Here is a 16,281-nt window from a genome sequence, read left to right as displayed (position 1 = left end):
AAATGGGGCTACAGATGTGAGGGTTTAAGTGAGACTGCTTGTAACAGCGCCACCTTCAGGCCAATTAGTGCAATTATTTTTCACCACGTTACTTATGGCGTAGTTTCTGTGTGCCAAATTAGAGAGAAAAAAAGTTTCCAATCTATGCTCGAGTTATTTGCCCATGTCAAGGGAAAAAAAAATCTAAGAATAACAATGTTTCACAGCTTTTATGTGAACCCCTAATTAACAGTTGGGAAAAAAAACTTTTTTTTTTTTTTTTAAAAGCCCTTCTATATGTACCAGTCATGTTGTTACATACAAGTTACTAAACAAATGCCAAGCTGTCTAAGTTCTACTCCCAAGTTGACCCCAAATGTGAACAATGCCAACATACATCTGCAACTCATGAAAATATGTTCTGGTTGTGTGAGTGTCCAAAACTAAAAGGCTATTGGGATGCTATTTCTAATGCAATGTCCAATATAACACAAGTATCTATAAGTCCTGACCCACTAATATCTATCTGGGACAACCGTTGGTAGTTCTGGAATAGCAAAGGTGGAAGCAAATGCCTTTGTTTATGCCGGTCTGATTGCCAGAAACCTGATTTTGACCCCCAGGAAAAAGCCAAACACACCATTTTACAATTAGTGGGTTAATAGCATGTTGCAAAGTCTCACTTTGGAGAAAATGAAATGTACACAAAGTGGATCCACAACTTTATTTTATAAGACATGGCAAACTTTTCTTTCTTTTGTTGAAACCGAAACCGGTGTCAGATTGATTATGTACCTGAGTTTAGATTTGTACTAGTGTGTATATACACTCATGACGGGAACCTCAATAAGAGGATACAAAGAAAAGAAAATCCTTGAGGAACATTGGGAAGGGAGGGTGGGAATGATACGGACACATGGTGTAAAAAATAAAAAGATCACTATCTATTACTGGTATGTTAGGTAATAATGCTCAGCCATAAGTGACAATCTTGTTTGTTTTTTCTCTTTCCTTTCTAGTATGCAAAGCCATTTTGGAACACAAATCAGTATCTGATTATTTATGTTGATATTGTACAGCTTATGTATTTTAATGCATTTTTTTTGAAGCAACTCTTTTGCATACTTATAAATGATTGTATGACCTTGTGGTCAAATAAAATATATATTGAGAAAAAAAAACAGATATAGTACCTTTTACAAAACAGAATCCCCAAAATATATATTTTTTCCCTCATGGACAAGCATGTAGACAAGTGCATATGTTGTGAATTAAAACATAGAAAATAAGTTATTATTTCTGTATGGGTCAAGGTTGATTAAAGCTTTGTCCCCACCACACTGAAGACAGACAAAGTTGAACATCTTGTGCAGCATTAAAAGGAAGTGGGTCTCTGGGGTTACTGTGCTATAGTGTACTCCCTATGCTATGCTTGTTTAGAAACTCTAATAAACTTTGATTCAATATGAATAATAACAGGTTGCGGTGTGCAAAATGTTATGTTAATCTGAAAGAGATTCCTGTCTTGTATTTTGTGAATTAACTAGCTTACACTCTTCTAATACATTTCTTCATTAGTAATCCTCATGAAGAAATGTATTATCCCATCTCTCCTAGCGACATTACATACAGTAGATATGTCCTACAGTTAGGATTGTAACAGTATTCAAGCTTCAGTCCCCCCTCACTTTCCTGTGTGTAATGGTTTCCGTGGGTGTCACCCCATTCACATGGCCATTCAATGAAGCAACAGAGCCATTCTGATGACACTCCTTCTTTTGTGAAACAAGGTGTTTCTTGTAAGTCTAAAAACAGAGGGAAGGAGTCAATATATTAGGATGTGCTAAAAATCTGAACTCCCCCCCCCCCCCCCCCAAATGACTGACAACAATGCACTGTTATATTTAACCCCGTCACCATCAGGGCAATGTAAAATACTTCATAACACCATAATTCATTCATAATAATACAGTATGTCTAATTAATGCAAGGATTTTATATTTGCTCACCTGAATGTAGAAGTTTGAGAAAAGGGCAATAAGTGTGACGACATAGAATATCTGGAAATACAGCCACCCTCTGGGGAAACCACATGGCCAAATGACTGCACATATCGTCTGGGACATGGTCAAAAAGAACTGAATCTAGAGAGTAAATGAGACAAAACTCAAATGACCTGTTTGTAAACTAAGTGAATATCAAATACACACGCAGAAATAATCCAAGACGGTTTTGGAACATCTCCAAAGTACATATTTCTGTAACTCAGTGCACTTAAAATACTGCTCCATCTATGGAAAACATTGCCATTGCATACAGTGCAGAAGATAAGAGGGATTAGAACACTCTGTACCAATGGCCCAATGGTTCATGTGGCCTTTGTCACATTCACGAAGACCCTGAGATTGGATTAACTATACACTGGAAGATTACTATGGATGTGAAAGCCCATCTCTGAGGGTTTTAAACAATACATATGGAAATGCAGGCTCACCAGCTGTCCTTGTGTGATGTATTTCTTCCACCATAGATAGGGCCGCAAGGCCGGGACAGCAGAGAGCCCATAGTAAGAGTACATCAGGACATGGATGAAGCTGTTCAGGGAGGCACCAAAGTAGGCTGAGGCAGAGACATAAGATGGGGGGTAGAGGATTCATCTACATTAGCAGTGTCAGAGACTATGGGGTAGATAATTAATCTACATTAGACATCAATTAATTACAATTATTGCCATTTCATGCCTGTTTTCTAACTTTCTTTGCATAGATGATTATTCATTACTATTCTAGGACACTGTGTGCCACAGTGAGAGGGTAAAGCAATTATGAGGTGAGGGTACAGTATATCACAGCAAAAACATGCTGTGCAGTCCTGAAATAAAAGTAGGTTCAATTCACATTTAATTCTAACAACGGATCACTTGAAGGTATCTCAACCACAGAATCAAGTCAAGAAAAACATGTAATCAAAGACACCTGTATGGCTACTTATAATAATATACCATGTACAGCGCATTCAGAAAGTATTCAGACACCTTGACTATTTCCTCATTTTGTTAGGTTACAGCCTTATTCTAAAATTTATTAAATCATTTCCCCCCCCTCAATCTGCACACAATACCCCACAACGAAAAAGCAAAAACAGGTTTAGACATCTTTGCAAGTTTATAAAAAAATATATATAAAAAACCCCAGAAATGTCACATTTACATAAGTATTCAGACCCTTTACTCAGTACTTTGTTGAAGCACCTTTGGCAGCGATTACAGCCTTGAGTCTTCTTGAGTATTACGCCACAAGTTTGGCACACCTGTATTTGGGGAGTTTCTCCCATTCTTCTCTGCAGATCCTCTCAAGCTCTGCCAGGTTGGATGGGGAGCGTTGCTGCACAGCTATTTTCAGGTCTCTCAAGAGATGTTAGATCGGATTCAAGTCCGGGCTCTGGCTGGGCCACTCAAGGACATTTAGAGACATGTGCCGAAGCCACTCCTGCGTTGTCTTGGCTGTGTGCTTAGGGTCGTTGTCCTGTTGGAAGGTGAACCTTTGCCCCAGTCTGAGGTCCTGAACACTCTGGAGCAGGTTTTCACCAAGGATCTCTCTGTACTCTGCTCCATTCAACTTTCCCTTGATCCTGACTAGGCTCCCAGTCCCTGCTGCTGAAAAACATCACAACAGCATGATGCTGCCACCACCATGCTTCACTGTAGTGATGGTGCCAGGTTTCCTCCAGACGTGACGCTTGGCATTCAGGCCAAAAAGTTAAATCTTGGTTTCATCAGACCAGAGAATCTTGTTTCTCATGGTCTGAGAGTCTTTAGGTGCCTTTTGGCAAACTCCAAGCGGGCTGTTATGTGCCTTTTACTGAGAAGTGGCTTCCGTCTGGCCACCCTACCATAAAGGTCTGATTGGTGGAGTGCTGCAGAGATGGTTGTCCTTCTGGAAGGTTCTCCCATCTCCACAGAGGAACTCTGGAGCTCTGTCAGAGGGACCATCTGGTTCTTGGTCATCTCCCTGACCAAGTCCCTTCTCCCCGATTGCTCAGTTCGGCCGGGCGGACAGCTCTAGGAAGAGTCTTGGTGGTTCCAAACTTCTTCCATTTAAGAATGATGGAGGCCACTATGTTCTTGGGGACCTTCAATGCTGCAGAAATGTTTTTTTTTGTACCCTTGCCCAGATCTGTGTCTTGATACAAACCTGTCTCGGAGCTCTATGGACAATTCCTTCAACCTCATGGCTTGGTTTTTGCTCTGACATGCATTGTCAACTGTAGGACCTTATATAGACAGGTGTGTGCCTTTCCAAATCATGTCCAATCAATTGAATGTACCATAGGTGGACTCCAATCAAGTTGTAGAAACATCTCAAGGATGATCAATGGAAACAGGATGCACCGGAGCTCAATTTCAAATATCATAGCAAAGGGGCTGAATACTTATGTAAATTTGCAAACATTTCTATAAAACCTGTTTTATTTTTTTATTAAGGGGTATTTTGTGTAGATTGATAAGGATATATTTTTTTTAAATCCATTGTAGAATAAGCCTGTAATGTAACAAAATGTGGAAAAAGTCAAGAGGTCTAAATACTTTCCGGATGCACTGTATATATGCTGCTTGTCCAAGCCTATTTCAGGAATTGCATAGAAAGGTTCACCTAAAGCTCAATGGATTTGACTTTAGTGGTTCTGAATTATTGATTGTGTAAACTGACTTGCTTATTCCACTGTGTTGACGATAGAAGGGGAATATTGTGTTAGAACACTCACAGTGACCACAGGGCACCCAGTTCATGACGAACCACCAGATGTTGAGCATGCTAGCATGGTGGTAGATGTGCAGAAACGTGATCTGATGGTTGTTCTTCCGTAGGATGAAGAAGAAGGTGTCCATAAACTCTATGAGCTTGGAGAAGTAGTACCACCACAGCACATTTATGATCTGAGATGAGAAAAAAAGCAAAGAATAAGAGTCAAGCTTTCAGCCAATACAATACTTTTTCTAGTAGTTCACTTCCCTGCAAGGACATAGTCAATACTCATACATTGCCAGACTTGTATTTCACCCTATGAGGAATGGCCAGTGAAAATCATTTGACCAAAAAAGTTGTGTTGAGGGACAAAAAATGGTCATCTGTACTGAAATGCTCTTGAAATCTCTATTAAGGACACAAATAAAAATATGATCATCCACTGCTGTGACGGCAGGGACACTTTTACAAGTTTTAATCACTGTAGAACAGGGATTCTTAAACTTTATCAGTTCGAGACCCAAATGAGAAATTGACCCTCCTCCCGTGACCCAAATTATCCTCCAACAACCCAAATTAAGAAGAAAAGTGTGTGTGATTATATATGTATTCTCATAAATCGCAACCCACCTCCCACAAACTCAGGGCCCACTTTGGGTCCCGACCCATAGTTTAAGAAACCCTACTGTAGAACTGCAATCCAATCACACATTTCACTACTGATGACAGCAGCACAGATTAAATAGACTCTCTGTCTGACCGTGTGGCTTCCCACTGGGCAAAAACTGGTTGAATCAACTTTGTTTCCATGTCATTTCAACCCAAAAAAAATCTCTGTGATAATGTTGAATCAATGTGGAAAACTGATTGGATTTGTAAAAAGTCATCAACGTAAGGGCTTTTCATATTTTTTTTTTACCCAACTTTTGACCTAAATCCAATGACATGGTGACATTTCTTGGTGATTTCACATTGAATTCACGTTAGTTGACAATCTAAAGTAAATCAAAACTAGACGAACTGATGTCTGTGCCCAGTTGGTTATCTGTTAGAATTTGCAGGTACTGGCTGACAAACTTTACCAGTACAATTGGAAGCCACCAGGACAAGAAAATATCAATAAAAGTAGCTGGAAAGAACAAAGTATCTCAGTACATATTGATCTGGTAATTAGTTTGTCTTTGAAGTTTGTTGTCAAGCTATTATTTGCATCTCTGGTATTGAGCCAAAGGGTATGGAAATATCACAAAGAGAATGAATGAAAAGGTGAAGTCAAGCTGGTGTCTGGTGACAATGCATTTCTCACCCCACATACTATATACACATTTTGAATCTAACAGATTGTTTTATATTAAATTCTATATACGTGAACAGAGGGGTGATATAGAATGAGACTGCTTTACCTTGGTATCGGTTTCTCCTGCACTGTGTGTGTCTTGGCAATAGAAGTTATAATCCCCGTGCCACACAGCAGACACCATCTGGGGACAGAGAACAAGGTGATTTAGAAAAACCTAGATCGTCATGTCTTTGGCATCTTCACACAGCTTGAATCACATTAATACCTCACAGCCCTTGTATTGTAATATCACATTTATTTCATTCTTGTATTGCAAGTGTCATAAGATCAACAACAACAAAAAACACTTGCGACATCAATTTGCTTTCTCCCATACAAAATCTGATTGTAAACCTGTTACAATTTACATTGGAATTTAGGATTCTAGCTTCACATACTTGCTGCAGGCGTGGACAGTGGGCAATATTATATCCTTGAGTAATTTTGTGTCTCCTCCTCTCCATTACCAGAGAGAATATCAGTACCCTTTTTGTTGCCACTGCAACATTGTGACTGCATTGTTTATTGTTGTTGAGCAGACCAGTGATGCCACAGTTACTAAATGGAGGCCTTGTTCACACATTTCATCTCATTTGGGATGGATGGAAATGGCTCTGCCTTTATCCACCACTGCCTTGAATAACTGACAAAAACAAAGGGTTAAATGTAACGAGTGTAAAGACATGTCCAGATTCAGGTTCAGCTTAAAGTGTATTATTTTAGCTGTGTTATGTGCTCAAACTCAGAGCACCCCCCTTTTTATGTTGTACTGAATAAAACATTTTCTGAAGAACATTAATCTTTCCCACAGGATTTTAGTGCATTTGAATCAAGACAGGACCAAGTCCAGAACAGGACGGTAAAAAAGCAGGGCAAAGCAGAGAGCTAATTATGTTGATGACTTCGAGGCACACAGTGATATTATCCGATGATTGCGCACCAGGCACCAGGAGAGTGATTGCCCTGTATGTGCCCATGGGGATGAAAGTAGAATAAGGACAGACCTGTGATTGGCAAATGTTGTGCTCCACTACTCAACTGGGTAATCTCGTACATGCAGAGGACACATTAAATAACACAAAAGTCTCAACAGACACTAATCACTTCAACAATGACATTGTTATGCCGGTTGTTGTTTTAAATGTAATGCTGCAGGGCCACTTTTACTATGTTAGAAAAACGATTATTCACAACAATATACTGCAGACTAGGCTATTTTCCTTGACGTATAATAAACCATTTATCAGTACTACACTAATACTAAATCTTCTTTATTCTTACTATGTAATTCAAAACGAAGGATATATGGGGTAAATGTCCATATACAGTACCAGTCAAAGGTTTGGACACCTGCTCAATCAAGCATTTTTCTTTGTTTTTACTTTTCTACATTGTAGAATAATAGTGACGACATCACAAATATGAACTAACACAAATGGAATAATATAGTAATCCAAAAAAAGTGTTAAACAAATTTTATACATTAGATTCATAGGGCGGCGCACAATTGGCCCAGCGTCATCCGGGTTTGGCTGGGGTAGGCCATCATTGTAAATAAGAATTTGTTCTTAACTGACTTGCCTAGTTAAATAAAAGGTTAAATTCATCAAAGTAGCCACCCTTTGCCTTGAAGACAGCTTTGCACACTCTTGGCATTCTCTCAACCAGCTTCACCTGGAAGGCTTTTCCAACAGTCTTGAGGGAGTTCCTACATATGCTGAGCACTTGTTGGCTGCTTTTCCTTCTCTCTGCGGTCAAACTCATCCCAAACCATCTCAATTGGGTCCTCTGATGGACCACTGCATCACTCTCCGTCTTGGTCAAATAGCCCCTACACAGACTGGAGGTGTGTTGGGTCATTGTCCTGTTGAAAAACAAATTATAGTGGGACTAAGTGCAAACCAGATGGGATAGCGCATTGCTGCAGAATGCTGTGGTAGCCATGCTGGATAAGTGTGCCTTGGATTCAAAATAAATCACTGACAGTGTCACCAGCAAATCACCCCCACACCTCCTCCTCCATGCTTCACGGTGGAAAACACACGCAGAGATCATCGGTTCACCTACTCTGCGTCTCACAAAAACAAGTCGGTTGGAACCAAAAATCTCAAATTTGGACTCATCAGACAAAAGGACAGATTTCTACCGGTCTAATGTCCATTGCTTGTGTTTTTTGTCCCAAGCAAGTCTCCTTAGTATTGGTGTCCTTTAGTAATGGTTTCTTTGCAGCAATTCGATCATGAAGGCCTGATTCATGCAGCCTCCTCTGAACAGTTGGTGTTGAGATGTGTCTGTAACTTGAACCCAGATGCAACTCTGGGTCTTCCTTTCCTGTGGCGGTCCTCATGAGAGCCAGTTTCATCATAGCGCTTGATGGTTTTTGCAACTGCACGTGAAGAAACTTAAAGTAATGATGGACTGTTGTTGCTCTTTGCTTATTTGAGCAGTTCTTGCCATAATATGGATTTGGTCTTTTACCAGATAGGGCTATCTTCTGTATACCCTCCTACCTTGTCACAACACAACTGATTGGCTCAAACGCATTAACTTTTTAGTGACGGGGCAGTATTCGGAAATTCAGTTGAATGACGTGCCCAGAAGGTAGGAAATGCATATTATTAGTAGATTTGGATAGAAAACACTCTGAAGTTTCTAAAACTGTTTGAATGATGTCTGTGAGTATAACAGAACTCATATGGCAGGCAAAAACCTGAGAAAAATCCAACCAGGAAGTGTGGAAATCTGAGGTTTGTAGTTTTTCAAGTGATTCCCTATCCAGTATACAGTGACTTAGGTTTCATTTTGCACTTCCTAAGGCTTCCACGAGATGTCAACAGTCTTTAGAACATTGTTTCATGCTTCTACTGTGAATAGGGAGAGAACAAGAGCTCCTGGATGTAGATGAGTGAGAAAATGACATGAGCTCAGTGGCGCGTGCTCCCATGAGAGTTAGCTGTGTTCCTTTTCTTTTTTGAAGACAAAGGAATCATCCGGTTGGAATATTATGGAAGATTTATGATAAAAACATCCTAAAGATTGATTCTATACATCGTTTGACATTCTATACATCGTCTGTAATATAACTTTTTAGACTTTTTTCTGAACTTAACTGCGCGAGCACAGTGCATTTGGAGTACTCTAACAAACGTGCAAACAAAAAGGAGGTATTTGGACATATATATGGACTTTATCGAAACAAATGAACATTTATTGGGAAACTGGGATTCCTGGGAGTGCATGGGGAGGTGCAGGGCTGTTGACCAGGGTAGGGGTAGCCAGGTGGACAGCATGGCCAGCCATAGAAAAATGCTTATTGAAATTCTCGATTATCGTAGATTTATCGGTGGTGACAGTGTTTCCTAGCCTCAGTGCAGTGGGCAGCTGGGAGGAGGTGCTCTTATTCTCCATGGACTTTACAGTGTCCCAGAACTTTTTGGAGTTTGTGCTACAGGATGCAAATTTCTGTTTGAAAAAGCTGGCCTTTGCCTTCCTAACTGCCTGTGTACATTGGTTGCTAAATTCCCTGAAAAGTTGCATATCGCAGGGGCTATTTGATTCTAATGCAGTACGCCACAGGATGTTTTTGTGCTGGTCAAGGGCAGTCAGGTCTGGAGTGAACCAAGGGCTATATCTGTTCTTAGTTCTACATTTTTTGAATGGGGCATGCTTATTTAAGATGGTGAGGAAAGCACTTTTAAAGAGCAACCAGGCATCTTCTACTGACGGAATGAGGTCAATATCCTTCCAGGATACCCGGGCCAGGTCGATTAGAAAGGCCTGCTCGCTAAAGTGTTTTAGGGAGAGTTTGACAGTGATGAGGGGTGGTCGTTTGACCACGGACCCATTACGGACGCAGGCAATGAGGCAGTGATCGCTGAGATCCTGGTAGAAGACAGCAGAGGTGTATTTAGAGGGCAGGTTGGTCAGGATGATATCTATGAGGGTGCCCGTGTTTACGGATTTAGCGTTGTACCTGGTAGGTTCCATGATAATTTGTGTGAGATTGAGGGCATCTAGCTTAGATTGTAGGATGGCCGGGGTGCTAGGCATATCCCAGTTTAGGTCACCTAACAGTACAAACTCTGAAGATAAATGGAGGGCAATTAATTCACATATAGTGTGCAGGGCACAGCTGGGGGCTGAGGGGGGTCTATAACAAGCGGCAACAGTGAGAGATTTATTTCTGGAAAGGTGGATTTTTAAAAGTAGTAGCTCGAACTTTTTGGGGCACAGACCTGGATAGCATGACAGAACTCTGCAGGCTAACTCCACCCCCTTTGGCAGTTCTATCTTGGTGGAAAATGTTGTAGTTGACGATGGAAATTTCAGAATTTTTGGTGGCCTTCCTAAGCCAGGATTCAGACATGGCTAGGACATCAGGGTTTGCGGAGTGTGCTAAAGCAGTGAATAAAACAAACTTGGGGATGAGGCTTCTGATGTGAACATGCATGAAACCAAGGTTTTTACGGTTACAGAAGTCAACAAATGATAGCGCCTGGGGGATAGGAGTGGAACTGGGGGCTACAGGGCCTGGGTTAACCTCTACATCACCTGAGGAACAGAGGAGGAGTTGGCTAAAGGCTATAAGAACTGGTCGTCTAGTGCGTTGGGGACAGGGAATAAAAGGAGCATATTTCTGGGCGTGGTAGAGTAGATTCAAGGCATAATGTTCAGACAAGGGTATGGTAGGATGTGAGTACAGTGGTGGAGGTAAACCTAGGCATTGACTGAGGATGAGAGGTTTCATCTCTGGAGGGACAAGTGTGTGGTGGAGGTGTGTCTACAGATTTGCCGTATAATGTCCTTGACTTAATTCCCTAATTAAGTCCACTACCTTTATGATCAAAGATACCACGAATAAGGTCCAGCAACCTGTCAGTTCCAAGTGGAAAAAGCATGTACTTTATTTTTCCCGATAGGAATAACACCTTTCTTCATGCACTGTAATTTACAATTTGATACGAGTAGGTAAATTAATCATCCGTTTGGATAAGGGAATTGAAAATCAAAGAAAACGTTGAATGACATTAACATTCATTGACACTAATTAAATTGTTCTGGAGCTGAGTGCAGACCAACCCATAACAGTTTGAACCCGACTCATGGCGCAATACTTGGCCATGTCATCACACAGATCAATGGTTAGCGCAGGCAATAGACGAGAGTATAGCCTATTATTGTATACTATTTTTCCTATTATAATTCTATGTCAAATCAAATGTTATTTTTCACATGTGCCGAATACAACTGGTGCAGACTTTACAGTGAAACGCTTGCTTACGAGCCTTTCCCAACAACGCAGAGTTTAAAAATAGTAACACAAGAGGAATATACACAAGAATGGAGCTATAAACAGGGAGTACCAGATCAATGTGCATAGGTATGATGTATTTGAGGTAGATATGTACAGTACATGAAGGCAAGGTAAAGTGACTAGGCATCAGAATAGATAATAATAACAGTAAAATAAAGAAATGAGTAGCAGCAGCAAATTATAAGTGTAAAAGTGCATGTGTGTAATGTGTATGTATGTGTGATATGTGTGTGTGTATGTGAATGTAAACTAACCGTCCAACATTACCATGGGTTGAAAAACTGAATGTGGACATTTTCAGAATGAATCAAACCACAGTTCTTTTTTTTCTGTGTGTAAAGGCTCTCCAAACGTGTTTTTTATGATTCATAAATACTTTCCTAACCCTAAATAATCTACAAAATCGGAATATTTTTAAATCTACCAATTGTTTCTGAAACTGAGACAAATATGCATACATTTAGATGGCTTTCTCTCATTGTTGCCTAATATTCTGAACCCGTTCTCTCTATATATTCTAGTGAGTCTATTGACAAAATTAAAAAAGCTAGCTAGCACTGCGATGCAGTGTCTTCGACCACTGCGCCACTCGGGTGGCCCAACTACTTTGTATTTAAATTTAAATTGGGTGGCATTGATTTCAGAGGACTAAAAGTTCACCCTGAAGCAGGGGCAATGTCAGAATCTGCAAGTTTAATGATTTACACAGCATGGGCACAGCCAATCTTTTTATGCAATGCAAACCAAATTGAGCCAATTAGGCCACGGTGGTAAGAACAGAAAAGACTTTAGACTTACAGGTGCGTGGAGAACAGACTTTGTCCCTCATTAGTATAACTACAGTGCATTCGGAAAGTATTCAGACCCATTTACTTTTTCCACATTTTGTTAGGTTACAGCCTTACTCTAAAATTGATTAAATAGTCCCCCCCCCATCAATCTACACACAATACCCCATAAAGACAAAGTGAAAACAGGTTTAGAAATGTTTGCAAATTTATAACAAATAAAAAACTGTAAAACCTTATTTACATAAGTATTCAGACACTTCACTAAGAGACTCAAAATTGAGCTCAGGTGCATCCTGTTTACATTGATCATCCTTGAGATGTTTCTACAACTTGATTGGAGTCTACCTGTGGTAAATTCAATTGATTGGGCATGATTTGGAAAGGCACGCTGTCTATTTAAGGTCCCAAACAGTTGACAGTGCATGTCAGAGCAAAAACCAAGCCATGAGGTCGAAAGAATTGTCCATAGAGCACTGAGACAGGATTGTGTCGAAGCACAGATCTGGGCAAGGGTACAAAAAACATTTATGCAGCATTGAAGGTCCCCAAGAACACAGTGGCCTTCATCATTCTTAAATGGAAGACGTTTGGAACCACCAAGACTCTTCCTAGAGCTGGCTGCCAGCCAAATTGAGCAATCGGGGGAGAAGGGCCTTGGTCAGGGAGATGACCAAGAATCAGATGGTCCCTCTGACAGAGCTCCAGAGTTCCTCTGTGGAGATGGGAGAAACTTCCAGAAAGAATCATCTCTGCAGCACTCCACCAATCAGGCCTTTATGGTAGAGTGGCCAGACACAAGCCACTCCTCAGTAAAATGCACACGACAGCCCACTTGGAGTTTGCCAAAAGGCACCTAAAGACTCTCAGACCATGAGAAACAAGAATCTCTGGTCTGATGAAACCAAGATTGAACTATTTAGCCTGAATGCCAAGCGTCACATCTGGAGGAAACCTGGCACCATCCCAAGGTGAAGCATGGTGGTGGCAGCATCATGGTGGGGATGCTTTTCAGCGTCTGGGAGACTAGTCAGGATCGAGGGAAAGATGAATGGAGCAAATTACAGAGAGATCCTTGATGAAAACCTGCTCCAGAGCACTCAGGACCTCAGACTGGCGCAAAGGTTCACCTTCCAACAGGAAGGCACACAGCCAAGACGACGCAGGAGTGGCTTCGGGACAAGTCTCTGAATGTACTTGAGTGGCCCAGCCAGAGCCCGTATTTGAAACCGATCTAACATCTCTGGAAAGACCTGCAAATAAGTGTGCAGCGACACTCCCCATGCAACCTGACTGACCTTGAGGATTTGCAAAGAATAATGGAAGAAACTCCCCAAATACAGGTGTGCCAAGCTTGTAGCGTCATACCCAAGAAAAGGCTGTAATCGCAGCCAAAGGTGCTTCAACAAAGTACTGAGTAAAGGGTTTGAATACTTATGAAAATGTGATTTCTGTTTTTTATATTTGCTAAATTTGCTGAAATGTCAAAAAACCTGTTTTTGCTTTGTCATTATTGGGTATTGTGTGTGATTGATTGGGGGGGTGTAATGTAAAACAATGTGGAAAAATTCAAAGGGTCTGAATACACTGTATATCATGACATTTCGAGGCTGATTACACTACAGAAAGTATTGAAAGCTCACTTTCCCTCCTGTTTCATGACCGTATACAAGAATTAGGGATAATGCAATCAACTACTAGCATAGACATCCACAGAGGATACAGACAGTTTATCAGTACATCATGTCAACCATTTCAGAATTAGAAGTCACAACTTCAACTTTCTAATAATAGCAGCAGGTTTTCAGAAACAATTGAGGGCTGTGTTGATGTTGGGTGAGAGATTTGTTTGTGTTAACAATGATCCTGTCAGAGACCAGCTCTGCCCCACTCACTCCCCCACAGCATTGTTTTCTGGGGTGGCTCCCGTGCAAGACACCATTTTTGTCTAATCAGAACCACAATTTCCCTAATCCTCAAAGAATCCTTCAACAAAATTAGCCAAATAAAACAATCCTTTAGCCACGCCTAACAGTCACCCGATCCTCTCACTTCCCATTATCCGCCTGCAGTGTTGCATTGCGATGATACCAACACCTCCTTCGGATGTCTGTATCAGTTCAGATCAGCAGTAGCCTGCCTACCTCATAGAACATATAGAAGGACAAGATCGTGAGGCCCAGATTGTAGACCAACAGGAGACCCCGGCAAGACACCGGCTGTCTGTGTCTCATGTACTTGGGCCCCAGCCATACGATCAGCAGGTACATGACTGTTAGTGCAAAGGTTGGAGGGTAGTTGTCCAGAAGCAGCCATCCCTGTACCCGCTCATCTGAAATACATGGACAGAACAACCTGATCTAACAGTGTACAGTAAGATGCTCCTTCTTTTCTGCACGTTATTCCCATATTTACTGTATTTCCTTTCCAGTGAGATAGAGAGCATAGAGAGGGGTAGTTACATTGCAGGGCAGGCATATTGGTTGAAGAGGGTAAAAGGACAATACAGTTTGAGTGAGAATTGGCTGTGACTACAAAGCATGTTTGTTTAACTCCAAGAAAGGTTGCACTAGAATCATGAAGGTGCAAAAAGACCTGGTGCATTCCACTACATGTATTAACACACAATAAAAACATTTCGTGAGGAGATATAGTGTCATAATTAATTGTATGTTAATAAAAAATACCGTAATGAAACAGTATTAACACTTACCTCTGGGACCCATCCATGAGTCTATGTACATGTTTAGTTTATAATTAAAAGTCTCCATTTCTGACCTAAATAGACAGATGAAAGAGGAGAGAGTACCAAGTCACACATTGCAGCTCATCACCAGAGCCATAGTTATACATTCTGAAAGACCTGAAATGTATGGTAAACTACCACTTTGGTATAAAAAAAAATACCATATTCAAGCAGCACTGCTGGAATGTGACTGAGTAAGTCAGCTTAACTGTGTTGACAAAATGTGTGTCTCTTAAATTACACACAGCAGCTTAAGGGAAATCAAAGCTTGGTTCATTGTACCAGAGGTACGATCATTTGGCACAACCAACTTTGGACTGAAAGAACACGCAAAGATGCCAGTCTGCTTTCTGCTTACGCAAGCTATAAGGTCCATTTCAGAAGGTTAAGGCTTAAGCGATAGTCCGACTATTTGCCCAATGCAATTGGCAGTCACTGTGACAAAAGTGTAATACATTGCCATTCATAAGAAGATTACGTCAAGTTCATAAAAAGCTATAGAATCTGGTTACTTCTTGACCACTCTTAGATATTTTTCATCATTCAGATATTTCCTTTATAATTATTAAGGTGCTGAAGTAGCTGTTCAAGCAGTCCCAAACGCATACAAATACAAACATCAACAATTACATTATTCTTGCAAGATAACTTATTGGTCAATAGAGGTTAATGACCTATCTTCATTGTAAGTGATACTTGTAGTTATTACTGACTTGTCTCCAAATGTTGTCATTTTATATAAACAGCACCTAAACATCTTGTTTAAAGTTCGCTAATAAAAACTAAGCAAAAAGTAAATAAAACAGAGAGCATCATAGCCTAATAGCGCATCAACTTATTATAGCAGGAAAGTTGGATAGCCTATGTCTGCTGCGCTGGACCAGGATGTAGTTTACCATAACCTCACTACTGTCTAAATGTAGTCGTGTAGCCAAAGCCTATATTACTATTACAATGTTGTCGTTAACAAAAAGTACAATTTTATGTCTAAATCAGCTGCCCAAATCCGGACACATATCGCAAACGTTCGCATCAGAGGCCACCGATTAATCATCAATTGTTTTACATAGCCTAGCTGACCTAGTTGGCGAGACATGAACTATGAAACCGCTTCTTAAATTATATGATCAAGTGTATCAATTATGTAAATATTGTTAGCATATCCACAACTCAATGAATACGAAGAACATCTTATTTCAAACCACATTCCAGCTCATAAAACGTACCCTAGAAGATGCGTAGCCTTGGCTGACGGGTCCCTAAGCACAAATGTGTAGCTTCGTCAGTCAGTGGAAACAGCGGGAGAAACACAGGGCGCGTCGAGCAGATCACTTTTGTCCGGTCAACGCCTTGCGAAGTGTGTTGCATTG

General features: G+C 40.7%; 1 protein-coding gene across 1 annotated transcript; it reads right to left on the bottom strand.

Moving 5' to 3' along the window:
* Positions 1–689: 689 nt before the first annotated feature.
* On the bottom strand, positions 690–16,219 carry elvol5a (polyunsaturated fatty acid elongase). The gene is given in 8 exon segments (NM_001123567.2): positions 690–1,784; positions 1,989–2,123; positions 2,474–2,598; positions 4,744–4,915; positions 6,128–6,205; positions 14,310–14,497; positions 14,879–14,943; positions 16,138–16,219. Coding segments are annotated over 7 exon segments (888 nt in total). The 5' UTR covers positions 14,937–14,943; positions 16,138–16,219; the 3' UTR covers positions 690–1,652.
* Between the last annotated feature and the right edge of the window lie 62 nt (positions 16,220–16,281).

The sequence above is a fragment of the Salmo salar genome, chromosome 01 (assembly GCF_965601325.2).
Source record: "Salmo salar chromosome 01, fSalSal1, whole genome shotgun sequence".
In the NCBI taxonomy this organism is placed as follows: Eukaryota; Metazoa; Chordata; class Actinopteri; order Salmoniformes; family Salmonidae; genus Salmo; species Salmo salar.
Note: the sequence above shows the minus strand (reverse complement) of the source record. Positions and strands in the feature narration are given on the sequence as shown.